Source organism: Haplochromis burtoni, unplaced genomic scaffold (assembly GCF_018398535.1).
Source record: "Haplochromis burtoni strain Fernald_Lab_line unplaced genomic scaffold, NCSU_Asbu1 Contig_109, whole genome shotgun sequence".
NCBI classification, from domain to species: domain Eukaryota; kingdom Metazoa; phylum Chordata; class Actinopteri; order Cichliformes; family Cichlidae; genus Haplochromis; species Haplochromis burtoni.
The window spans coordinates 808,341-835,076 of NW_024582470.1; the positions used below are offsets into that span (position 1 = coordinate 808,341).

The window sequence follows — 26,736 nt, forward strand, 5'->3', positions numbered from 1 at the left end:
GCAAAGGTGCACATATGCCAATAAGAACTGCTTAAAATGCATGCTCTTGTTAACATCCATTTCTTTCTTTTTTTAATAATTGGTTTATGTAGGCTGACTGAAGAGCTGAAAATTAGGCACTAGGATTATTTTTCATCTGTCAGTTTAGTGATCGTTCCAGCTCGAAGCGTCTGTGTGAAGACTGAATCTGTGTGCAAGTTGTAATCGAATCCAAGACTTTGAGTCAGAGATTGCATGCTTTTTTGTCAAGTTTCTCTCCCAGCTGGTGAGTTGACATGTTGTTGGCAGCTTTGGTGACAATAAAACCCCTTATTAAAGCACACTGATTATGAACCATGATCTTTATATAGTGCTCTGCCTTGTGTTGCAGGGAATGTGTTTCTGAAGCACGGCTCAGAGCTTCGCCTCATTCCAAGAGACAGAGTGGGAGGACAAGGAGACTGATGCTGCTTTTCCTCGTCGACATCGGCATAATGACTCACGCGGCAGATTCATGTAACGCTCGAGACCCAGGAAACACCTCAGCGTGTGTCATTTTTATTTTCTGGCCCACCACTGACAGTGACTCACATGAGAGTATATTTAAACACATTGATGACGTGCGCATGTTCCCTGTGTCAAGTTCAAAAGTTTGGAGTAACATCAGGAGAGAGTAAGAGAGTAATGAATTCACACAACACAGCATCTACATCCCAGGAAAGATCAGCAAACAACTGACTTTTGTATCTTTGTAAATGACAATAAAGAATCCATATGACCAACAGCACATGCTCAGTGCAGCGTTACTTTTGTTCGTACTGGAATTGGTAATAATATCTACAAAGGATGCTGTTAAGTGCTTCATTAAGCGACTGGTGACTTTATCTGTGCTAATCAGGCACCTTGTGTCAGAGCAGTGTTCTTCAAACAGATGCTGCAGTTGTCCTGGGGACCAGATTTGTCTTTGAGTCGATCCAACACAGCTTCTGATTAAAGCATGAAACTGTTAAATCAATCTGTTCAAACATATGGCTCTTTGCTGCCCTCTCTCAGGTTACATTCGAGCATCAAATGCACTCATCCCCCCACTTGAAATCACACACTGCGCACCTACACACAATAAATATAGAAAATCTCCACTGAATAATGCTGCCTGGTTATGAACTGATAAAGCAGGTGTTGATAAAACAAGCCAAGCGTCCAAAGAGCTTAGATTAAAATTGGCATCGAGATGTGTCTGAGTAGCTATCAATAAGATTCATCAGCCACTGGTAACACGGATTTTCATCTTGGAAATAAATGTCACGTGTTTGCAGTCGTTTGTCATGTGGCTTCTCTTTTTGACAGTGTCGCAGTTTGAAAAACAAGTAAACAGAAATTGTGTCTTAATATCAAGCCTCCTTGATTATTTCCACCCAAAACAACATGACTAACAGACCAGTCCGTGTTTTTTCCTTTATGAAATGTGCTTTATTAACTGATTAATGCAAAGAAGCAGCTGACTATCCTCTCCGCATTAATCATTTTCATTTGAGAAGGTCTGCATCATTTGTTTCTGAATTGGTTCAGTTTCTCAACCCCCCAAAAAGAAATACAATTCACACTTTGTAAAGAAAAATAGGCTGGGGTGAATAATGGAGTGTGCATGGTGTAATACACAAGAGAAAGCTTACGGTTGTGTCTCACCATTTGTTAGGATGCAGGCTGGGATGGGGGGGAGGAGTATGAGGGCCATCGCAAATGGATTTGCTTTTCTGTTTTAATCAAAATCACTGCTGGGCACAGCAGAAATTTGCTTCTTAAATTGGAGTCAACCGCAGAGTGCCCTGAATGCAGCAGATGTTATCTCCCAGCATTGCAATGTTGGTGGTTGAAAATTGCTTAATTGCTGCAGATATTTCTCATACATGTGTTCCTGAAGGGGTAAAAAAAAAAAGAGTAAATTTTTTTGTAGTTTTTAAACGGGTGAATAGTCTTTAGGCCAAGATCAATACATGATCATTTTGCATGCTGACTAAACCGAATAAGATGAAACTTAAATAAAAAAAATAAAAAAAAAGGTAAGAGATCAGCTCATTTCACACCTGAATTTGTGCTCTTTAAAGCATGAAATTAAAATTTCACAGTTAAACAGAATGGATGCTCTGGTTTAATATTTCTGAGAACTAAAAAAAGTCTCGTAATCGCATTAATTGAGCTCCATGTCCCGAGTCAGCTGCAGGCTGAACTGTGCCCCAAAGTCAAACCTAACTTAAGAGGCACTGATGCACTGTGGGTATCGTACTTGGGCAAAAGAAGTCTATTACAAACTTGTTCTATAGGTTTTCTGGGTTATTTATCAAATGCGAGCAAGCAAACAATAGAACAAAAAAAAAAAATAGTTTGTCCTGTGGGTTCTATTACTCTGGAAAAAATAGGCCCCTCATGCATGCTGGTCCTTTAACAGGCTCTATGAAATATGAGAGCCTCCTGGTGTTTCTCTGCTCTTTTAAAATAATGCAGTTAGTAAAATAATCGAAACAAGGAGATAAACTAAATAACAGGGTTTGGATATTTTAAACTAAATTTAAAATATACAACTCTCTGATGAGTTCTGCTTTTTAATCAACAAACTAAATGGCTCCTACCACCACTTTATCAGCTGTAGCTGGCTTCAGCAGTTCCATTGTAGAGTCGAGAGAATCAAAAGGCAGTTCATACAGTTCGGTCTGTTGCCTCTGCTGTGGAATATAAAGACTCAGGGGAGACACTTTAGTGGGTGTCAAATTGGGATGTCTTTAGCCAAACTCCTAGAAAACTCACTCTTTGAATTTTCCAAATTCATTTAGATTTCAAATCAAGACATTTAAAAAAAAAAAGGGTGCAGGTACAGGATAACACATCAAATTTGATAAATGCTTTAAAAGCTGCAGAATTCTCCATTTAAGATTTTCTCTTTGCACTTTTAAAGCCATGGCTCTGTCTTAAATAGCCACTGGTTTAGCTCACTGTAAACAGTTAGGCCACTGAAATTATAACAGAGAATACTGAGTTTTTGATAACAGCATTTGTGGTGTACAGTTGTATTTAAAAGATGTGAGAGACTGTGATTGATGATGTATGAGGAGGTAACAGTTCATTTGCAAACCACTGATATTAAGATTATTAACACTCACAAAGATTGGACATGTCCCAGTGATTGATTGATTTGTCTTGAACCGAGTTAGGAAACAGTTTGAGGTCTCCAGCTGTATTTTTAGTCTCTTGATATAAAGATGACAGACATAAAGAGACAAACGGGGAACCGGGAGCTGACACGGGCTGACAGCGTAGTGCTGACTGGTCTCAGCGGCAGTGCCTGACACTGTGTCTGTGTCTGCGTGACGGCGAAAAGCCCATTTGCTATGAAATGGGTTTTCCCCATGCACTGGTCTGCTGCCCTCTTTCCCCCAATCGTTTGCGCTCAACCTGCTTCATAAATGACATGTTGAGTGTGCAGCCACCGAGTAAAGGCGGCCAATCTAAAATGAGATCTGGTGATCTTTCAATTCTCCGTGCAGACAAGATCATCACTGTGGCCACAGGTCAGTGAGCCAGATAAAGAAATCAGGAGCCAGGGAATGGAAAGAGATTCTCTCCGTCATCCCGTCCAGCTAATTTTCACCCCCATTCCCACACATCAGTCTCTAAAACATGTGGATATACAGCTCAGTCTGCAAACCGTGTAGTTCTAGTTTAGTCCCAGCTGAACTAGAACCTCAATCACAAAGTCCACACCCCCTGGGAAAAGAGTGTCACACATTAGGAAACATGAGGAAAACCAGTTGAGGCATCACATCAAGATTATTTAATTATATGAATGACCTGATTCTGCCCCCTTCTGTCATAAATTTAGTATGGCAGCTGGTTGAAAGCCCTAATTTGCCAGGTTTAATCTTCCTCAGTTTCTTTTCTTTCTTTTCTTTCTTTTTAACAAAACGCTCGCTGTTTGTCGTGTCACGTCATGGTTTGGCAGTAATTATTTGTTTCTCTTCTCAAGTGTGAATAAATTCAAGGAATATATTCAAGTTATATTTTGAAAGTAAGCCCAAATAATTCTTTAAATATTAATTGTCCTGTCAGTGTATGTATGACATGTCATCTTAAAAATATATCCAAAAAGGATCCAAAGGAAACCTACTGTAAGAACCACAAGTCTGAAGGGTTCAGTTGGCTTAACAACAATTCTCTTTGTCACCCCTGGTGTGTGTCTGATAGGTTGTTTCATCTATTATTACACAGGAGGTGAAGATGGTCCGATGACTACAGTATTGTCCTATTTTAACAAGTTTTTGCCGTGAAATGAATGAACAGATTTCTTACTGCTGTCAGACTGCCTGCATTTAATACTCAGTGTGTTTGGTATTAAAAGTATCAACTTTTATGTATTTTATGGCAACCACTACATGTCATGATGCAAACATACTAGGTCTACCATTTTACTTTTCATTCAACTGAAAAATGTATTAATCAGCAGTGACACATATCGTATGTTACGGTGTTATCAACCAATAACGTGATTCAACACAACAGCTAACTGAAATGAATGTCTTGTATGAATCTGACTGGCTGTCCACTCTTGAACCTGCAAGGCAGTCCTAGAGTTAATTTTTTATTTTCCCCAGTTTCTTTGCATCACTTCCATCTGTGCAACAACTTTCTGCAACTATGTGTGCAGAGGGGTTGTGTAGGTATTAATAAATTGCTTAGAGAGTGTATTTTAAGGGCACAACAGCCACGGGCAATGTGCACTCCATCAGCTTGGACAAAACAGAAAAAGCAGGCTCAGCCAGTGTAGTTTTCCAACAGCAGTTCATGTGCGCTCAGCGATAGTATGCTGTGAGAGTGTGCAGCCAGAGCAATTTAGAGCTCCACAAATACTCTGGAGTAGATTGGACACCCATGCTGCCTAGACAATGGATCCTCAGATCATCCCCCGACTTTATCTTTAGAACAGCCTTGGCTGATACTCAGGCTTTTAGTAAAATTGAATGGATTATCATGAAATTTGATGCTCATTTACTTTTCAGTAGAGTTTATCCTTTAATTTCCTGTGCCACCATCAGTTGAGATTTTTATTTATGACACAAAATCAACTAATGCCTTAATTCACTTTAGCACCGGGACACTTTTGTTGTATATTGCTAAAAAGCAAAGGACGACTGCCTAAAATAGGGGACGGAAATTTTACACTAAAAATTGTGATTTCATGTTTTCATTGAGTGTATTTATGCACAGTCAGGTTAGCGTTTAGCACAAAGCACTGCTGTTGCAAACCAGAAACTTACTGTGAGTGATTATTAGCTCTAGACAAAATCGAATACAGTGTACTGCTGCTGCTATTGCTAAATTCACAGGTTTGCACTTGGTTTGCACAGGGTTCAAATAGTGTTTCTGAGCTCATCTAATAATTACCACAACGTTTTGTCTTCTACAGCGTTGCCCCATGGTCTGAAACTAACACCTGTTTATTTGCATGTAGAGGTTTCTCTTCGTTCTCTGAATCTTTCAGTGATACATATCACAAGTTATTAAATCACTGAATTCTTTGTATTTTTAATGTAGAAAAACATGAAAATGCTGAAATATTTGCTTGTGCAGTGCAGTCTATCACACAGTTGTAAATCCCACCACATTTTTACTTTTGAGGCCAAACCTCTGTGCTTGTAATTCTTCTTGGCCAAATACGCAGGCTGCTGCCACATTCTGTATTTTTTGTTTCACCCCTTTGCAAAAGCTAAATAAAACTCACAAAGACAACTTGTTTTGGTGAAAATACATTTATTTCAGATTTCTGGGAAGCTCTTTTTTCACTCATGCGACTAACTGCACTGACTGTTAGGTAGGAGGTTAATCAGGGGATTTTTGTTTAGAGCTTTTGACGCCTTTTACTGACCGAACGTTTTTGAAATGTGCCACAAGCATCAAATTGTGGCGATGGTGGCTCAAGAGTTGGCAGTTCGTCTTGTAATTGGAAGGTTGCCTGTACGAGCCCTGGCTCCTACAGTATCGGTCATTGTGTCCTTGGGCAAGACACTTCACCCGTTGCCTACTGGTGGTGGTCAGAGGGCCCGGTGGCGCCAGTGTCCGGCAGCCTCGCCTCTGTCAGTGCGCCCCAGGGCAGCTGTGGCAACAATGTAGCTTGCCATCACCAGTGTGTGAATGTGTGTGTGAATGGGTGGATGACTGAATGCACTTTGGGGTCCTTAGGGACTAAGTAAAAAGCTATACAAATACAGGCCATTTACCAAATTCGAAATGATCATATTCATATTTTTTAAATCTAAATTTAACATTGTATGTATCATGTTCTGTTCCCATGTATATTTAAGGCAACATTCAAACTTTTCTGGAAACAGGGTTGGACGTCTTCCCTGTGGGAAAGTCTACATGTTGTGCAGCATTGCCACAAACTAAAGGGACTGTTGATGCAATAAATATATGCATTAATGTCCCTGCAGAGAGCAGCCTTCCTTTAGTAACAGGGATCTCACCGTTGCACTGATGTTAAATGCCAGAAAGCATTTGCATAGTGTGTATTTCTGTCCACAGCGTGTGTTGGTGGACAGGGAAAAGCAGGAGGACTGTTAACCTTCAAACCCACTTCACCTCGTGTTCTGACTTTTAGTACACTTAGGAGGGTTCAAATCTTATAATTAGGCACTCAGACCATCTCTTTCTCTCTCTGTCTCTCTCATACATATGCCTGCACTTAACATAGTCCTTTCGCACAGTTCCCATAAAGCGTGGATCTCTTCACTGCAGGTTAAACACAGTGATTACATAGATGTCTGTATTGGTAAGTGCAGGTTTAAAAATCTGGCCTGACATTAACTTGCAAGTAGATGTTTTGTGTAAGGTGTGTGGTCTAAGGTAGTTACCAACTGATTTTGTTTACCACTTTCAGGCAACAGTAATGCAAACGTCAGTCTAAATAGTTCTCTGTAACACAAGCTGCCATTATTAATAGGTAAAAACAATGAGCACAGAAAGGATTCAGTTTTGAATCGGAACCTGTCGGAGAATTATTTTAATTTTTCTGATTAATCTCTCAATCTGGTAACAGCACTTGACTTAGGAGCTGATTGCTGAACTGCCCTACCACGTTTTACCACTAGATGGCAGTAGCCTATTAAAAAAGTATTTTCTTTGTCTTATTTAGATGAAAGTCATGACTGCATTTAAGCCGTTTACTGATTTAGAAGAATGTGTGTGCGTGTGTGTTGTTGTTGTTGTTTTTCTTCTTTTATCCTAGATAAACTTGCTTATACTATTAGGTGGCCAAAAAATATGCAAGATAGTGCTCGTGCAACACAGGAATATCTGGAATATAAACAACTTTAATTTGTTCTTCTCTGTGGGCCTTCTATTCTTATCTGTACTTTTGCTCCAAAAGGATTCTATTAAATAGAAAACATTTAAAGGGGAAGCGCTGAAAGCACGGTAAAAGGGATGAATCACTGCTCTTCTCTTGCAATAAAGTAATTCACCGGAGAAAAAAAAGAAAATGCTGCGGAAGTACTGTAACAAATGTTCACCTCCAACAGGCCACGAGAGCCGACAACAACCAGCAGAAATTGACACTGCCTGGAGGGCTCAGAGCTGAGTGCTTTGTCTGATGTGTGATGGAGTGTGGCAGGTTTGTCCCTTATTAGACTCATCACCTCTGTAAAATCACATGAAATAGAGAGAATGTGCTCTATAGAGGGCATGTCACAAAGCCAACCAACTGGAAGAAGTCTCACGCACAAGATGTAAACAAATCATTAGAGCCAGTTTTGTTTACTGTCTGTTCTGTATTTAAGATAAAAGTCTCAGCAGTAAATGTCAACCTGAGCGACAGATTTTTCTCTTTCTTCTCTTTTTTTCTTTTTGTTTGTAAGTACACTACCTAGAACTAAAACTAACAGAAACTAGTTTAATTATTTAATTTAAAGCCTTTATTTCTTACAATTTGCCTGGCAATCAATCTAGAATTCACAGAAACACAGATATTTACCCAATTCCCCTCTAATTTATAATGCTAACTGTTCCCCTAACTGAATGGCAAGAGCATTGTCATCTGTAATGGAAATGAGCGTGTGAGATGGAGGAACAAACCCGCGGTTTCCCGAGACAGCAAACTCGAACCAGAATGGCACTTTGTGTAAATGTAAACTCACACAGTCCTTGTGCTGATGATTACAGAGCAGCAGCGGAGCTAACGATTGTGTTTGGAGAAGAGTTCCTGGTGTGTCGTCTGAAAACCTACATTTTCTGACTGTAACATATGAACAAAGAAAGCCCAGATGTGATTATGTACGCAGTTGTGAGAATGCTTATGTGCAAATTGGAAGCAAGTGGGGGGTTCTATTACACATTCAGCTGACCCAGACAGAGAAGCTGTTTCATCTTCTGCAGTAACATATAACCAGTGATTTTGCACGTTGAGCTGTTGCTTTTATGTGTGTGCTTCCTCAAGAAGAAACATGTTCTCTGTGGTTATGGAGATAGTGGCGACAGAACAGAGAGTGATAGGAGGCCCGCTGCCTTTCGTAGATGCCGGGCGTTGAAAGCACAAACGTAACAGCTGTGTGATGGTGTTGCCAGGCAAGTAGAGACGCCATTAAACAATTTAAGTACCACAAAAGTTTATGTTTAAATTACTGATATGAAAAAAAGCTATTCAATGTGAAGTATAAGTATAAAGTGGCAAAGAATAACAAGACTGAATTTGTGTATTGATTATACATTAGTTTTATTATGACTCGTTTATTTGATGCATTTGAATGCAAAAGCTTCAATTGCATTCAGGTTTATTTATACAGCACCATAACACTAAAACAATCCCCTCATGGAGCTTTGTATTGTATGGTAAAGATCCTACCGTAATGGATGGAAATCTCTTAGTATGTGATAAACTTTAAAGAGTAAGAACTTGTGGGGGAACAGTGGGGAGGAAGAACAGCCCTTTAACAGGAAATGACCACCAGCACAACCAGTCTAAAATTTGGAGCGACCATGTGTCTTGATGGTTATGCTCATTAGAGATGAGGAGCTAACAAGAAAAAAAAACAAGCAGGGTAGGGTAACTATGGAAGAGAGTAGATAAAAACTTAATGACATGCAGTGTATACAAAGTCAGTTCAGTTCAGTTTTATTTGTATAGATCACACAAACAGTTGCCTCAAGGTGCTTTATGCTATAACATAAAGACCGTGCAATAATACAGAGAAAACCCCAACAGTCAGACACCCCCTATGAGCAAGCTCTTGGTATTAGTGTGGAGAGAAAAATTCCTTTTTAAGAGAAAAAACCTTCGGCACAACCAGGTCCAGGGAGGTGCAGCCATCTACCTTAACCTGTTGGTCAACGATGAGAGAAAGACAGGACAAAAGACCCACTGTGGAAGAAAAGAAACAGTCAGTGCATCATGGAAAGCCAGCAGCAACCAAGGCTTATTGCATATAAACACACGGGAAGTGAAAAAAGGTGTAGGAGAACTCCTCAGTGGATCATGGAAAGTCACTCAGCAGCATAACTAAGAGATGGTTCAGGGACTTACCCCGAGAGAAGGCTGATGGCAAAATGCCCCGCTCCCATAATATTTTTGAAAAGTCTAGGAATCGCAATTATGACTGCACTCAGGGAGTGAAGTCTTCTAATAATATATGGTCTTTAGGTTACAAAGGGACTTCAGATTCAGATCAGTGCATGTTTCTCCCAAAGCAATCAGCCAGCATATTCTAAATACGATGCAGAATCTGGAGCTCCTCCATAAACAGTGAGCCAGTGTTGTGATTTGCCTCAAACCCTAGTGAGCATCAGCAAATGCATATTGTGAAGTAAGAGATAAATCATGAGCGTAAAATATCTCCATTTTGTTCTTCTTAAAAAGCACTCTGTTTACTTTCACTGTCACATGCTTTGTCACAGCATCACAGATTAAAACTCCTACCTCTTGATTCTGCTGGGACGGTGGCATGTGGGTGGTGTGTGTCTGTAAACAAACAAAACTGTCTCTGTGCTGTGCAGTCAGAATTCAAGGACTCCACCTTGCAGTGAGAATTTATCATTTAGATGTTTCAGGAATTTTTTAATTTATATTGGTGCCTGGTAACCAGACAAAAAAACAACCTATGACCAAGTATTACAGACTCTAATCTCGATCCATTTTCATACTGACTGACACAAATATGTAGAACTGATTTAGATGAATGTACTTGGTGTGCTCCCGGCTCAGTGATTACACTGCAATGCTGAGCATTTCCCTTGCTTTCAGCCGCACTTGTACAGATAATTTTATGCAAATGTAAAAATCTGATGTATACCTAACACTCATACTGGCATACCCAATTACCTGAAAGTCCTGAATATAGGTACCAATTGAAAGAAGAAGAAAAAATCTCCACATGTGGCCTTATAATAGCAGAACGGCTGCTGTGCACAAGGAACCCCACAACCTGTACAGTGTGAAAATGTCATGAATATTAGCCTCAACTTTCCCCCAAAAATTCTGTTTTGCTTAGCAGGTGATAGAGATGGGCTGCAGGGATGAGTAGGACTCTCTGTATTAATTAGTCAGATGGGAACAGAATCATATATACAGGGAGTGCAGAATTATTAGGCAAATGAGTATTTTGTCCACATCATCCTCTTCATGCATGTTGTCTTACTCCAAGCTGTATAGGCTCGAAAGCCTACTACCAATTAAGCATATTAGGTGATGTGCATCTCTGTAATGAGAAGGGGTGTGGTCTAATGACATCAACACCCTATATCAGGTGTGCATAATTATTAGGCAACGTCCTTTCCTTTGGCAAAATGGGTCAAAAGAAGGACTTGACAGGCTCAGAAAAGTCAAAAATAGTGAGATATCTTGCAGAGGGATGCAGCAGTCTCAAAATTGCAAAGCTTCTGAAGCGTGATCATCGAACAATCAAGCGTTTCATTCAAAATAGTCAACAGGGTCGCAAGAAGCGTGTGGAAAAACCAAGGCGCAAAATAACTGCCCATGAACTGAGAAAAGTCAAGCGTGCAGCTGCCAAGATGCCACTTGCCACCAGTTTGGCCATATTTCAGAGCTGCAACATCACTGGAGTGCCCAAAAGCACAAGGTGTGCAATACTCAGAGACATGGCCAAGGTAAGAAAGGCTGAAAGACGACCACCACTGAACAAGACACACAAGCTGAAACGTCAAGACTGGGCCAAGAAATATCTCAAGACTGATTTTTCTAAGGTTTTATGGACTGATGAAATGAGAGTGAGTCTTGATGGGCCAGATGGATGGGCCCGTGGCTGGATTGGTAAAGGGCAGAGAGCTCCAGTCCGACTCAGACGCCAGCAAGGTGGAGGTGGAGTACTGGTTTGGGCTGGTATCATCAAAGATGAGCTTGTGGGGCCTTTTCGGGTTGAGGATGGAGTCAAGCTCAACTCCCAGTCCTACTGCCAGTTTCTGGAAGACACCTTCTTCAAGCAGTGGTACAGGAAGAAGTCTGCATCCTTCAAGAAAAACATGATTTCCATGCAGGACAATGCTCCATCACACGCGTCCAAGTACTCCACAGCGTGGCTGGCAAGAAAGGGTATAAAAGAAGAAAAACTAATGACATGGCCTCCTTGTTCACCTGATCTGAACCCCATTGAGAACCTGTGGTCCATCATCAAATGTGAGATTTACAAGGAGGGAAACAGTACACCTCTCTGAACAGTGTCTGGGAGGCTGTGGTTGCTGCTGCACGCAATGTTGATGGTGAACAGATCAAAACACTGACAGAATCCATGGATGGCAGGCTTTTGAGTGTCCTTGCAAAGAAAGGTGGCTATATTGGTCGCTGATTTGTTTTTGTTTTGTTTTTGAATGTCAGAAATGTATATTTGTGAATGTGGAGATGTTATATTGGTTTCACTGGTAAAAATAAATAATTGAAATGGGTATATATTTGTTTTTTGTTAAGTTGCCTAATAATTATGCACAGTAATAGTCACCTGCACACACAGATATCCCCCTAAAATAGCTAAAACTAAAAACAAACTAAAACTACTTCCAAAAACATTCAGCTTTGATATTAATGAGTTTTTTGGGTTCATTGAGAACATGGTTGTTGTTCAATAATAAAATTATTCCTCAAAAATACAACTTTCCTAATAATTCTGCACTCCCTGTAGATATAAACTCTGTCACATCATTGTTGGACTTTTTCTTGTTGTTTTTCATTACCTTAAATTTCCAGGTGTATTTTTTTTTCTATTGCTTATTATTTTGCCTCCCTAATTAAGATCTTTGCATTCACTTTAATCTTTGTCACAGTTTGTGTCTCGGAAGTATCGGGTTTTAATATTCAGTACAATTTCAGTTTCCATAGCGGTGAATCTAACATGCACGTGTGAAGTCACAAGATGAGTGTTTTTGAGCATGCAGCGAGTGTGACAGCTGGAAAAGCTGGAGGTGCCTTGTACTTTGAAAGAAACAAAGCAGAAGAAACCCTCTAATCACCTGGCATCTTCAACCTGGGTAGAGTCGAGAACAAAATGCAGTCACAAGCAGTTCTTCTACGGATCAGCTTTAGGTATAATGATTTTAACGACTCAAAGCTGTCAGATTTGCAAGTGTGGAACTTTTTAAATATTCTTGTTCAAAACTTATAACCAGTATCAGAACAATCACAAAAACTTCAACTGGTTTACAGCAACTGTGAGATCTTACCTCATAGTGACATTAGATAAATTATGAATGGGGCTGATGAAGATTGTCCCCTTGTTCGCTGACCTTGTTTTTCGTTAAGTGTACTCGTTCGTGCCAAAACAGAACTCCTGGCATGCTCATTTTTTATTAATGTCAAACATATATTTTTTCTTTGACCAGGACATTCGCCAGTGCGACGTCAAATATCGTTCCAAAAAAAGAAAATCAATAAAATAAATGCATAAATGTTAAAATCTTAGAAATCTGATCACATAAAAACACTCTGCTAAGCAACTGGGGGAAGTAATTCTCTCATGAATTAGCCTTGACAGATTTTCAAACAACCCCCCCTCACAGGTTCGCCAAGGTCTAGCACCAGATTCCCTCCAGTTCTAAGCAACAATTGCAATATTTCTTGCTCCATGCCACGGCAGCTGAATGCGTATTTCACGTCCCCGCGCTCCTGCTTATAGTTGGAATTTTGTTTATCGTATTACGGTCTATTCTGGACTGACAAGGACAGGGTCATTCATTCTAATCAATGGGCAGTGGGTGGGGTTTTATTGTTGCTTTTTCTTGCTTAAGGGAAGGTCGTCATCTTTCTGAGGTCCACACTGAGCTGCGAATTCCCTTCAAAATATAAAGCTAAATAAATAAATGGATGAACGCATACATGAATAAGAAATGGGCAAAAAAATTCGTCCTCACCTTCTTCGTACTTTAACTTTTTGCAGAAAGCGAGGAGTTACTGCAGAGCAAGTGAGGGGAAACACAACAGGGGATTAATACGCCCAGCTACCAAATCACTAATGGAGATATCCCATTAAGTAGGGGATACAGCTCAAATCTTAAAATGTATTATTAATATTGGGGGCAGATGGCATACAACAGCGATCAATGGAATTAAGGGGTTGTCTGTTATTTCTTATAAAAGAAAAATAGGTTGCCGTATAGGAACACATAAATTATCTGTAGCCTGCATATGTCCCAGCAAATGTTCACTTAGTAAGATAACTAGTTTAAGGACTATAATTTTACATGCTCGTATGATGCGTACTTTTACAGCTTTCTCAAGTTAAAAACCAGAAGAATGACAACGTTGGTGGAGTTGAAATGACCTTTTCTGGCACACCGTGGAAAATAAACAATTATAAACTTGCCGTTTCTCTTAATTTCATCAGTGTCTGCATGTCCAAAGATTACATGATAATATTATCTGTGTTAGGCAGAGTGCTTAAAAAGAGGATTTTATTTAAACTCGTCTTTCCATTATGATCGTTCGGGGGGAGTAGTTCTACCAAGAGGACACGCTTGGTAATTAAGCTATAATCAATCCGTCTACTTCAGTTTATCTTCCAGTCTCCACCTCTCCGTGACTGTCAGCCGTACTGCCCATTAGCGATAGGGCTGAGCTAACAAGCCTTCAAAATCCTCCAATATGTGCAGAGATGGGCGGTGGCGCTTTACGCTGGGCTCTCAAGCGGCTGAAGTTAAAACTCCTGAGCGCTATTCTCGCGGAGTATGTCGAGGGTCCGCACGGATAGATGTACGGGAGTCACTGCGTGGGCACCCCGCTGACTCCCTATTGTTTTGGGATTTTTTTATTTTGTTAAGTAAAACAGACATTTTGGAAAAACATTTTCTTTGTTACAGCAGCACCTTGGCAGAGCTCACATAACTGGTGAACATGTTGTCCTGTGGACTTCTCCTGTGTTTTTCCATAACAGGTATTGTCTTCGCGCAGTCCGACAGCTCTGGATTATTTTATGCACTGAGATCAGAACTGTCTGAGGACGCTATCTTGGTGGCCAACAACGGAATACGCGTGCCTTTCGGGAGGTCGGTTTTTATCGATCCAATCAATGATTTGGTCATTCAGACACAGCCCGGCGACCGGTGCAGCATCAACGTGCTCGATAATGATCCGCTCTCGCAGAGACCGGGTCATCTGTCTCCCAAAAAGTTTCCCTGCGATTTTGGTCCAAATGATGTGACTTACTCCCACCACGGATCGAGAAGTCCGGCTAAAGACAGAGTGAGGATGCAGCTCAGGTATGACGCGCAAACCGAAACGGTCATTATTCCGTTTATGATGGAGGTTGAAGTAATGTTCACGCAGCTCGAGTTAATCACCAAAAACATGCCTCTGACTGTTGATAACCTCAAAGGGATCAGTAACCCTATTGATAAGAGGATTTTAGAGTTCACTTATGACAGAGAATCTCACAAATGCGAGGTGACATCCCAGTCCAGCAGCAGCGGCAGCAACTCGCTGCCTAGATACGGGAAACTCATCCATGGCGGTAAACTTTCTGCAATGATGGACTGTGATGAATTCACGCGAGCTGATATTCGCTATGAGCACACTTTTCAGCGCAAATCCCCCAACAGGGATTATGTCCCCATGGTTGTGGAGCTGCAGGATAAGGAAGGCAACCTAGTGAAACAGGAGTATTTTCATCTTATGATTCGCATCAAAGGGGGAGAGGAAAACTCTCCCCCCAAACCCAGCTTTGTGTCCATGATGATGATGGAGGTCAGCCAGTTTGTCATGACCGCCGTCACCCCTGATATGCTTGCCGCTGAAGATGCCGAGTCAGACCCAGACAAGCTTATTTTCAATATTACTTCCTCCTTATCTTATGAGGAAGGCTATATAGTCAGCACTGATGACAGAAACCTCCCCATCACCTCCTTCTACCAGAGAGACTTGCGCGATCTTAAAATAGCTTATAAGCCCCCTTCCCTGGATTCAGACACTGAGAGGATTTTCCAGCTTGAATTTGAGGTGGTGGACACAGACGGGGCCATCTCGGACCCATTTGCTTTTATGATTGTTGTAAAGCCCATGAACACTCTGGCCCCTGTCGTGACACGCAACACAGGTCAGCTGCTGTATGAGGGGCAGTCTCGGCCTCTCTTCAGCGCTCACAACTTGGAGATCAGTGATGAGGACAACCTCGACTCTGTCAGAGTCACAGTGGTGGATGGGCTGCGCCACGGGGACCTCACAGTGCTGGGCTCTCACAGGAAATTCTTCACACCCGCAGACCTCGCAACAGGAGTTGTTGTGTACCAGCACGACGGGACTGACACATACAGCGACAACATTGTCTTCAAAATGACAGATGGGCAAAATGAAGTTGAATTTCTCTTTCCCATTACAATTGTTCCCACTGATGACGAGCCACCGATTATAAATGCCAACACCGGTTTGGTGCTGTTCAAAAATCAAATGATGCCCATATCTCCCCTCATGCTCAGCGCTGCTGATATTGATTCTGAGGACTCAACTATTAAATTCATCATTGTGCCTCCTTTTTCTTCTATTGGCACGCTGCTCCTAAGGCAGTCAGACGCCCCTGAGGACCCTTCCTCTTGGAAATTTAATGCTGAGGATGAAGTATATGAGAAAGAGGTGACAGAGTGGCTTCAGAAAGATATCACTGATGGGAGGTTGTTTTACAAGCACACAGGCCCTCACAACACAGATGCAATCACGGATCAGTTTGCATTCACAGTCCAGGATGACAACGACCCCCCTAATTTGTCAGAAGAGAGTGTGTTTATAATCCGAGTTTTACCTGTCGATGACGTACCCCCCGAGCTGGTCCCTGGCACCACCCTGCAAATGATTGTTCAGGAGTACAAACCTACTCACTTTAGCAAAGAAGTTCTGCACTATACTGATTTGGACTCTGAGGACCGTGACCTCAAGTATACAGTCATCCAGCCCCCCACAGATACAGATGAAAATAACCCTGTTGTGTTCGGTTCTTTGGTTCTGACAGACCACTCCGCCACTGAAGTAACAGAGTTCACACAAGCTCAAATTAACCACCATAAGGTCTCCTACGAGCCCCCAGATGTTGAGCTTGGAATCACAGCCCACGTTGTGCAGTTTCGTTATACTGTTGAAGACACAGCTGGAAACAGTGTAGAAGGGGCTTTCACCATCTATCTCCAGTCTGTTAACAACAAACCTCCTCAGATCACAAACACCGGCTTTACTGTGCTTGAACGGGGCATACATATCATCACAATCGCTGAACTAGATGCTACAGACCCCGACACTGAGAGTGAGCAAATAACCTTTACTCTGAGTCAGCCTCCTAAGCATGGTCAGATCCAGGTTGCATTCACTGACCTGGAAAAAAATGGAGTTTTTAGACTTGAGGATGTCTCAGAGGGAAAGTTATTGTATATTCAAAGTGGAGAAGAGACAGTAAACGATGAATTTCAGCTGGATGTCAGTGATGGAATTCATATTGTGACTGTGACGGTCAAAGTTAATGTAAAGCCTGTCGATGATGAATCTCCAACCATCAGCTTGCCTGCAGGAACAATCGGGTCTCATATGGAGGTGCTGGAAAATGGAGCCACAGAAATGACAACTAATGTGATTCAAGGTCGTGATGATGACACAGATGACCTTCGGCTGACTTTTATTGTGGAAGATCCTCCCCTTATGGGTGAAATATTAGTTAAAGGAGTCCCAACCACAAAGTTTACTCAGGCTGACATAATTAACGGTGCAGTTGTCTATGCACACACTGGTGGTGAGATAGGTCTCACCTCTCAGCAGGATGGCTTCAATTTGACTCTTAGTGACATGTCTGATGATTGGGCAGTAGGTGGCAATAAGGTCACCGGAGTCCATGTTCAGGTCACCATCCTTCCTGTTGACAGTCAGGCCCCTGAGGTCAGAGTTGGTATTCAGTTCAGTGTCATTGAAGGAGAAAAATATGCCATTGGCCCTCAGCACTTGAACGCTGATGATAACGACACTCCAACTGATGATATCCTTTGCACTATCATTGTGCAGCCCACTGCCGGCTATGTGGAGAATATATCCCCCGCTCCAGGCTCAGAGAAGTCCAGGTCAGGAACAGCTATCAGTGCTTTTACCATCAGAGACATCAGGGAGGGAAATATCTACTACGTGCAGAGCATTCACAAGGGGGTCGAGCCAGTAGATGATAGATTCATATTTAGGTGCTCTGATGGTATAAATTTCTCAGAGAACCATTTCTTCCCAATTGTTATCATCCCAGCGAATGATGAAAAACCTGAGATTTACTTGAGAGAGATAGTTTTGATGGAGGGGATGAACATCGCCATCGACTCACAAATTCTGAATGGAGCTGATGCCGATATCCCATCTGAGGAGCTGGTGTTTATGATTTCCAAACCTCCCAAACATGGTGCAATTTTAAACCAGCTAGCCACAGGCTCCATTTTGGTGACTAATTTCACTTTAGAGCAGATTAGAGAGGCGTCAAGTATTATTTATGAGCACGATGACTCAGAGACAATCGAGGACAGCTTTGATGTCATTCTGACTGATGGGAAGTACTTGGTTCAAAAAACAGCCATGGTTATGATCATCGCTGTTGATGATGAAACCCCCAGAATGCTCATTAATAATGGTCTAGAGGTGGAAATTGGGGAGACCAAAGAAATCAGCAACAAAGTGCTCAAAGCGACAGATTTAGATTCAGATGACAGTACACTTACATATATTATCCGGTTTGGGCCTCGTCAGGGTCTGCTGCAGAGAAAAACCCCATCAGGGTCTCTGGAAAACATCACGCTGGGCATGAATTTCACGCAAGTTGAAATTGATGCAGGGCTCGTAGTTTACACGCACAGTGGACAGGAGGGCGTTCGAGACATGGTCAAATTTGATGTCACTGACGGGTTAAACCCACTAATTGATCGTTATTTCTACATCACAGTGGACAGCATTGACATGGTCTTCCCTGATGTGGTCAGTAAAGGTGTTTCTCTGAGAGAAGGTGGCAGGGTGACTCTGACCACTGATCTCCTAAGTACCACTGACCTCAACAGTCCTGATGAGAACTTGGCTTTCACTGTCACAAGGGCCCCTGTTAGAGGCCACTTAGAGTGCACAGACACTCCTGGGATTCCCATTGTGTCTTTTACCCAGCTCCAACTGGCTGGCAGTAAGATTTACTACATTCATACCTCAGACGATGAGGTGAAAATGGACAGTTTTGAGTTTGAAGTCACTGATGGCTACAATCCCGTTTTCAGAACATTCAGAATCTCGATTGTGGACGTCGATAACAAAAAACCTGTTGTGACTGTAAATGATCTAGTTGTCACAGAAGGGCAGCTTAAGCTGATAACACCTTTTGAGCTCACGGCTGAAGACCAGGACACAGCCGAGAAACTGATCAAATTTACGATCATCCAGCTTCCTGTTCATGGCAAATTGCTCTACAACGCGTCCACACCTATCAGCAGCTTCACAAAACAAGACCTCAATGAAAACCTCATCAGCTACAAGCACGACGGAACTGAATCATCAGAGGACTCGCTCTCCTTTACTGTCACCGATGGCACACACACTGACTTTTATGTTTTCCCCGACACTGTTTTTGAGACTAGGCGCCCTCAAACTCTCAAGATTACTATCGTGGGAGTCGACAATGGCATCCCCCAAATTGTTGTAAACAAAGGTGCGCTCACTTTGAAGATTTTGGCCACGGGTCACCTGGGGTTCCCCATCAGCTCCAAGGCGCTGAAGGCAGAGGACAGAGACAGCAGTCCGGCCTCGCTGCTGTTCCACATCACCACCCAGCCAAAACATGGTTACATCATTCATCTCGGGCACGGCAACAACTCCATCAACACCTTCAGTCAAGGTAAGCTTTGAACAAAACACCTACCAGCTCTATAATGTGTCAGCATGAATATTGAATGTGGAGGAAATGATCAAACAGCACTGATTTTGTTTAGTAACCAGTCAGATCTAATAACCAGAATGCTCATTCCACTCTATGAGAAAAGTCTATCAGTTATTATTTTTAGCAAGAAAAATTACCTCTGCATGCCTGTCCTTGAAAATGTAATCATATATGTTTAAATACAAGATCGTCCTGTGAAGCAAAGTGTTAGACATCAAAATTCCTTGCAAATGTGTAAGTTTTGATTAATTTTTCCAGCCCACCAAAGACTTTAATTTATGGAGTAATAATTATTCAAACGTGTGACAAGTACAGGCCTGGGAATTTCAATAGTTAATTTGTGCGCCTGATTTAGATGTGCCTTGCTCATCAAATCATAATTAGCAGAGCAAAGTTAGAGGCTGATGTTTCGCACAAATGTCTTGTAGACAGTTAGGGATGAATAATTTATTATTTCTGCATCTCTGGGGAAATGTTCACATCTGATGTTCTCTACAGTGGTCTGTTAAATGAAGCAGGACAGAAGTAGGGGGATCGTGTGAAAAGGTCAGCGCGGAGCTTCGAGTGACAGGATGGCATTTGAGTTGCAGCACATTCTGATAGTTTGACCAGGGTCAAGTCAATTTGAAAGAATTTGTTGAAACGCAGAGAGCTCTCACCAAAATGCATTTTTACACCAACATGCAGAGCACACTGTGCCGCTTTAAATGTTTGAACACATTTCTTTTGCATTTGTGCACATTCGGTGACTGATATTACAGGCGGGGATTCAAGACAACAATGCCGTTGATTGAGGTTCAAAGCGATGCAATCAATGCCGTATTTCATATCACGCTGAGGCAATTAGAGCAACAAGTAAGGAAATCCACCTGCTTATGACACAGCTTGGCTTAAGCTCATACGTGGTGTGAGAACACAGTGCCAAAAAAAAAGCAGCACTTGAGCCTGTAGGAGATGGACACTTCTGACAACCACTGTGAGGATTGCAGTCGTTGGAAAAAAATAAAGGGCATAGATGAGACAAGAGTGCAGTGGGAATGAGAAACAAAGGGCAGTAGAGGGGCAAGAGAGAGCAAGTAAAGTGGAGGAGAGTGCAAAAGAGGCAAGAAAAGAGGAGGGGTGGGGGATGTGTGGGTGACATGAGAGAAATAACGAATGAGGGAAGGGGTGTGAGACATTGAGTGAGAGAGAGAGAGAGAGCAAACAGGCTCGTCAGAAGAATCAGTCAGGTGAAAGAGACAATCCCTCGCTCTTTATTTACTCATCCTATTTCCAGGGCACATCCCGTGAGGCTTTCTTTTTAAATATTTAATGAACAATGTGCCCCTAGTTCACAGTGTTGACTTTGTATTTGTAAGGCCCTCAGGTTCAAGTATGTGCCACAGAGAGGATCCTTCTCAGGCTGCACCTCCCGTTTGATTAGATTTGACACTCAATAATCTGAAAAACATGAGCAGCAATCTGGAAGCGAACAAAGTCTTTGCATCACATGAAAGGTATATTTTTTGTCACCTTTCATGTTCGGCACAAGAGAAGCAGACTTAAGCTTCGTCCCAGGCAGGAGTCGGGGGTTTATACTTTTATGAACCTCCTTCCTCTGACATCTATTATTAAAGGAGGTGGTTTGAAGGGGCAAAGCCCTTTCACAGTCTTGATGATTTTTCTGTACTGTAATGGGTGTTTGCAGAGACTGGTGGGAAAAAGAAATGTAGGCAGAGCCCTGTAATTCAGAAAAGTTGGAAAAACAGGTGTGTCTGTGTGCCTGCTGAAACTCCTGGTTTTAACATTCTTGCCTTGTCTGTCATTAAAAAAGATCCACTGTCACCTGGTTTTCAGCGCTGATGAAACACCGAGTTGGCCGTTTCTGGGTTTAAATGTATTCTGTTGCTTTAGCTTGAGCTCTTTTGGATTTGAGGTTGCGGCCTTATCGTCCTGGATTACGGATGCATGACTTTCAGAATGCTTTCTCTGGTGGAAAATTGTTCATGCTGAGTACTGATAAGGAACTGAATCAGTGTGATACTAGAGACCTGCTGTTACTGTAGCTGATATAGTACTGGAGCGGGACAGCTTCCATCTTTGAGCAATTATTTGACAGAGAGAGTGTTTGAACAAGCCATAATGCAACTTCAAAGTGTGTTTGAGGCTATTTCTGTAGTCAGCATGAAACACAACATGAAGGGCCTTTTTTTACACTCTTAAAATGCAAATTTTATTTACTAAATATGTATTTAAAAAAAAAATCTTGACAAGGACAGATCTCTGCACGATGAAATTAGTACTTTTGGCCATCACCTTGCTTTAAGTTGGAGCAAACTGATATTGTTTATCGTGCATCGTCTCACATTCACTTCACAGCGCAAGACATGACTTTAAAATGGAAAGCAGGCTACAGTGGCACTCATTTGCATTCTATAATTACTTATATTTAAAAACAAAATTCTGTTTGCTTATCATCTTGATTTTTGTTTTTTGCCCTTTGTTGGATTTCAGGTGACTGAGTTTTATTCTGTTTGCACAAACTTTCAGTTCACTGTGCTTTTATTTCCAGATCTAATTTTCACACCTGATTTGACACTTCAAAGTTTCACGAAAGAAAGATTCATAAAAAGAAAATATATATTTTTTAAAAAACTAAAGTTACTTTTCTGTTGCAGCCGATATTGATGGCCTGAGCGTCTGCTATGTGTTGCGGAGTGGAGAAAACGCTACGTCTGATGTCTTCCATTTCGCTGTTGAGGATAATGGTAAGAGTTCACCTTCTTTTATATTTGCATTTATTTGTCTGTCAGTATTACTCCTCTTTGCTCTGAGTTTCTACAATAGCTGTCCGGCTAAAAAAAAAAAAAAAAGTCACTACCTAACCATTCAGTATTTCAGAATTGAGATCTACAAGTCACCTGTCAAGCATTTTTATTCTAACCCAGACTGAGATCAGTTATATAATTTTGCAAATTGTTCCCAGCAGATTTTATAAACAGATCAGTGAAGTTTATTTTTGCTCTGATTGCATTTGATTCAGGATTTGCCCATAAAATAATCTGCCATTCAGAGCGGCCTCGTAGAATATCAATTCTGACAAATCTGCATAGGCCAGCAGAGGTGTTCAGCCTGTAACTGTGTACTGCTGCATTCTATTAACTTACCAGGGAACTGATTAGATGTCCAGGGTCACTGGAGATAGAAAACTCTTTGTGGTGTGAAGATCATTTTTACAGTTCATCGAGTTAATGAGACTGACTGTGTAATTTGTAAATATGACAGGATATGCCAAGCAGTATTAGTGCATATTTTATCTTGAATGCAAGAAAATTTCTCATGAGTTTTTTGACAGAACAGAAGATTAACAATGTGTATTTAAAATAAACACTGACATAAGGTGGTTTTATGCAGAGTCTCCGTTTATGTACAGTTTTTATAAAGCGATGAACATTTTAGTTTGAAGAAATAACCGCTTGCTTTTATTTTACATGTGACGACATTGGCAAATATTACCTCCTTTCTATTTTGGTTCAAACCAACATTACATGCATAATAACTGCCAATTGGGGCCCAATTTGCACATGAAATTAACACGTACAATTCACCATATCTTATGCTATATGCATCTCTCCAATGTGCATTAATTTAGCATCCTTTTATGAAGGCAGCTGCTAATTAAGTAATCAGCAGATGCCAAAAATCTCAGTGAGGGAGGAAGAGCTTAAGATGCAGTTGAATTTATTTAAGACTAAATCTAAGAGGAAACCTCATAATACTGAGTATATATGCTCATTATTGAATAAAAATTTGCACAGGAAAAAATATTTGAAAATGTGCTCTGCATGAAAAAACTGCTGCAGAAACATACACGAGTAGAATCATTCCAAACAATCCCTCTAAGTGGGATATATTGAAAATACCAAAATTTATGCAAAAGATTTGCAGTCCCCGTCTTGTTTGAAGCATTTTCTTCTTCTTTTTTTTATGTCTTCAAATACAATATACATGTGTGTGAATGAAAGAGAGTGAGGTTTAACAGCACAGCTGCAAGGAGTACAGGTAATGCATGTGGAAGAGTTTAAATATCTTGGGTCAGCCAGACAAAGCAACAGACAATGCACAGGAGGGGTGAAGAAGAGAGTGCAGGAGGGGTGGAGTGAGTGGAAACGAGTGTCAGGGCTGATTTGTTGCAGAAAGATAGCAGCAAGAGTGAAAGGGAAGGTTTACAAGATGGTAGCAAGACCTGCTATGATGTATGGTTTGGAAACGGTGGTGGTGACAAAAAGACAGGAGGCTCAGCTAGAGATGGGCGAGTTTAAGATGCTGAGGTTTTCATTGGGAGTGACCAGAATGGGCAGGATCAGAAAAAAGTGGATAGCTCAGGTTGGCTGCTTTGGAGACAAAGTTAGAGAGGTAAGGCTGGGATTGTTTGGACATATGGAAAGGAGGGATAGTGGGCTTACTGGACAAAGGATGTTAAAGATGGAGCTACCCGGCAGGAGGAAAAGAGAAAAATCACAGAGAAGGATGTAGAGAAGCAGGATATGCAGAAGGTTGTGCGTCAAAGGAGGATTCTTATGATAGGGTGAGATGGAGGCAGAGGAGCTGCTCTGGTGAGCCCTAAAGTTCAAAGTTACGTATCACTACAACCAAAATAAAGGGGTCCGTAAAACAAAGCAGTATGTTAATAAATAAATAAGAACATGGGATGGTGGAGTCCTATCATAAAATATAATGCAAACTTTCTTCAGCAGCTGTCTTCACGATGTGATCATAGTGTGGTTTAAGCTGTTTTAAAACAGTCAGATAACTGGACTACAAGTTTAGTCATTGTTGGCTTTGTTTCTTTACATCTGTCTTCTTTAAATAATGCAATGCACTGATCACCTTGTCTTGTACAGAGACACATAATTGAGGTTAACGTACAGTATTACAAATACAGCACCAATTTTGTGTAAGTGATGTAGTTTCTGTTGCAGTGGCCATTTCATTTCATTTTATTATAAATCTACAGATTTTTTTAAAACACTAGTTTTACGCTGAGCTTATAAAAAGTTAGAAAGTTTTCCCGGAGCAGAACTCATCCATCCAGAATAAATCAACACAACGCCCTGCTTTTAATGTACAGTAAACACACACACACACACACACACACACACACACACACACACACACACACACACACACAGGTGTATCTGTTTTATATTAACACATTTGAAACAAGATGCAGCTGACACCAGCGCTCAGTCCATCTGTTCATTTTCCTCCTCTATGATCAGGCACGACAATACAACACAATAAATTAAAGACTACTCACTCATGTAGCGTCTTTAAAGATTACCAACACAGCTTCTCTGTGAATTACAAGATTATGTACAAGAGTATGTATCATTGAGGACTGAGTTAATACAGTACTGTGCAAAAATCTTAAACCTCCTTCATTTCTTCATATTTTACTAGAAAAATTGGAAACCAGGTGCAGCAATTTAAGCACGTGAAAACATGCCGTACATGAAAAAACAGTATATAATACAAAACTAGAGCACATCTCTAATGAACTTTAAAGTCAATATTTAATATGACAAGCTTTATTCTTCAGTACAGCCTGAACTCTCTTAGATCAGCTTTCTTTACTTTCTTTTAGTCTTCAGGAATAGCTCTGCAGGCTTTGTGAAGGACATTCAGAGCTCTTCTTTGGGTGGGCCAAGCTCTGAGGAGGCCATTACTTATAAACCCCAACACACTGCCAGGGCTTTTACTGCATTGACAGCATGTCTGGAAACATGTTGAAAAATTAGGCTGTTGCCAATCACATTTCAAATGGTCATCATAAATACAGTGGTGTGAAAAAGTGTTTGCCCCCTTCCTGATTTCCTATTTTTTGTGTATTTGGGACACTTAAATGTTTCAGATCAAACAAATTTAAATATTAGACAGAGATTACACAAGTAAACACAAAATGCAGTTTCTAAATGAAGGCGTTTATTATTAAGGGGAAACAAATCCAAACCTACATGGCCCTGTGTGAATAAATACCCCCCCCCCCAAACCTAATAACAGGTTGGCCCATGTACCTGAAACTTAAAATAAGAACTTAACTGAAATCAAGCGTTTGTGATCACTGGCAATGAGACTTTTAAAGCCCTGTGGAGGAATTTTGACTCACTCATCTTTGCAGAATTGTTGTATTTCAGCCACACTGGAGCGTTTTCGAGCCTGAACTGCCTTTTTAAAGTCCTGCCACAGCATCTCAGTTGGATTCAGGTCAATCCTCCTGACTAGGCCACTCCAAAGTCTTCATCTTTCTTTGGCAATTCTTGCTGGTGTGTTTTAGATTATTGTCTTGATGCAGAATCCAAGTGCGCTTCACCTTGAGGTCACGCCTCAGTTTTGCTAGAAACTGAGGCGAGCCTTTATGTTCCTTTTGGTCACCATTGGAACTCTGCCATGCAGGCCGTTTTTGCCCACTCTTTTTCTTATGGTGGAGTCATGAACACTGACCTTAACTGAGGCAAGTGACCAAAGCGGATGGGTCTTTTGTGACCTCTTAGATGAGCCATCGCTGTGCTATAGAGTAATTTTGTTTTTCTTAGGACATTCAGAGGTGGATTTGTTTTAGATCATTGTCCTGCTGCAGAACCCAAGTCATGACCTCAACCTGAAGGTTGAGCTGACTCTCACTGTGGTTCGCTGGAGTCCCAAAGCTTTAGAAATGGTTTTATAGCATTTTCCTTGGATCGCGGCATGATGTCTGGCTTTTGAGGGTCTTTCGGTCTTTTCCTCTTTGCCAGGCAGGTCCCATTTAAGGGATTTCTTGGTTAAGAACAGGTGTGGCAATAATCAGACATAGCTGTGTCTAGAGAAATTGAATTCAGCTTTTCAAAGATGTGATACACCACAGTTAATTGACGTTTTGTGTTTACTTGTGTTATCTTTTTCTAAATTTTAATTTTGTTTGATGATCCAAAACATTGAAGTGTGACAAACATGTATAAAAATGGGAAATCAGGAAGGGGGCAAACACTTTTTCACACTACATATCAATTTTGACTAAACACCCCTGGTTAAAATGCAACCCTTGATCATGACAGAGATTCCACTGTGTCGTATGCAGACACTCACTGCTGTACCTCTCTTCTGTCCTCTTCTAAACACACTGATGAACATTTAAGAATGACTTCTTGACAACCAACCTTTCGCTAAGACCACAGATTTCTGAAGAGCCTTCACTGAACAGTAGACCAATCAATCAAAGGATCTGATGCATCTCTCAGATCCTGTTTTGTCACATTTTATTTCCTGTTAAGGACATGGCTTTCACATACTGTTCATCTGCAATAGATGATTTTATTTTTATTTTTGATCTGCCACTTCTTTT

At 41.1% G+C, this 26,736-nt stretch overlaps 2 protein-coding genes across 2 annotated transcripts in view; both read left to right on the forward strand.

Moving 5' to 3' along the window:
* The window catches only part of ufm1 (ubiquitin-fold modifier 1), a 21,027-nt gene extending 20,261 nt beyond the window's left edge, over positions 1 to 766 (forward strand). The window contains exon 6 of the mRNA XM_005928074.3: positions 371 to 766. Coding sequence (XP_005928136.1) covers positions 371 to 444 — 74 coding nt within the window. The 3' untranslated portion in view covers positions 445 to 766. The remainder of the gene's footprint in view (positions 1 to 370) is intronic.
* Positions 767 to 14,056: 13,290 nt separating this feature from the next.
* The window catches only part of frem2a (FRAS1 related extracellular matrix 2a), a 70,459-nt gene continuing 57,779 nt past the window's right edge, over positions 14,057 to 26,736 (forward strand). Inside the window, exons 1-2 of the mRNA XM_042223349.1 lie at positions 14,057 to 19,334; positions 22,034 to 22,123. Of these exons, the coding sequence (XP_042079283.1) occupies positions 14,351 to 19,334; positions 22,034 to 22,123 (5,074 nt within the window). The 5' untranslated portion in view covers positions 14,057 to 14,350. The remainder of the gene's footprint in view (positions 19,335 to 22,033; positions 22,124 to 26,736) is intronic.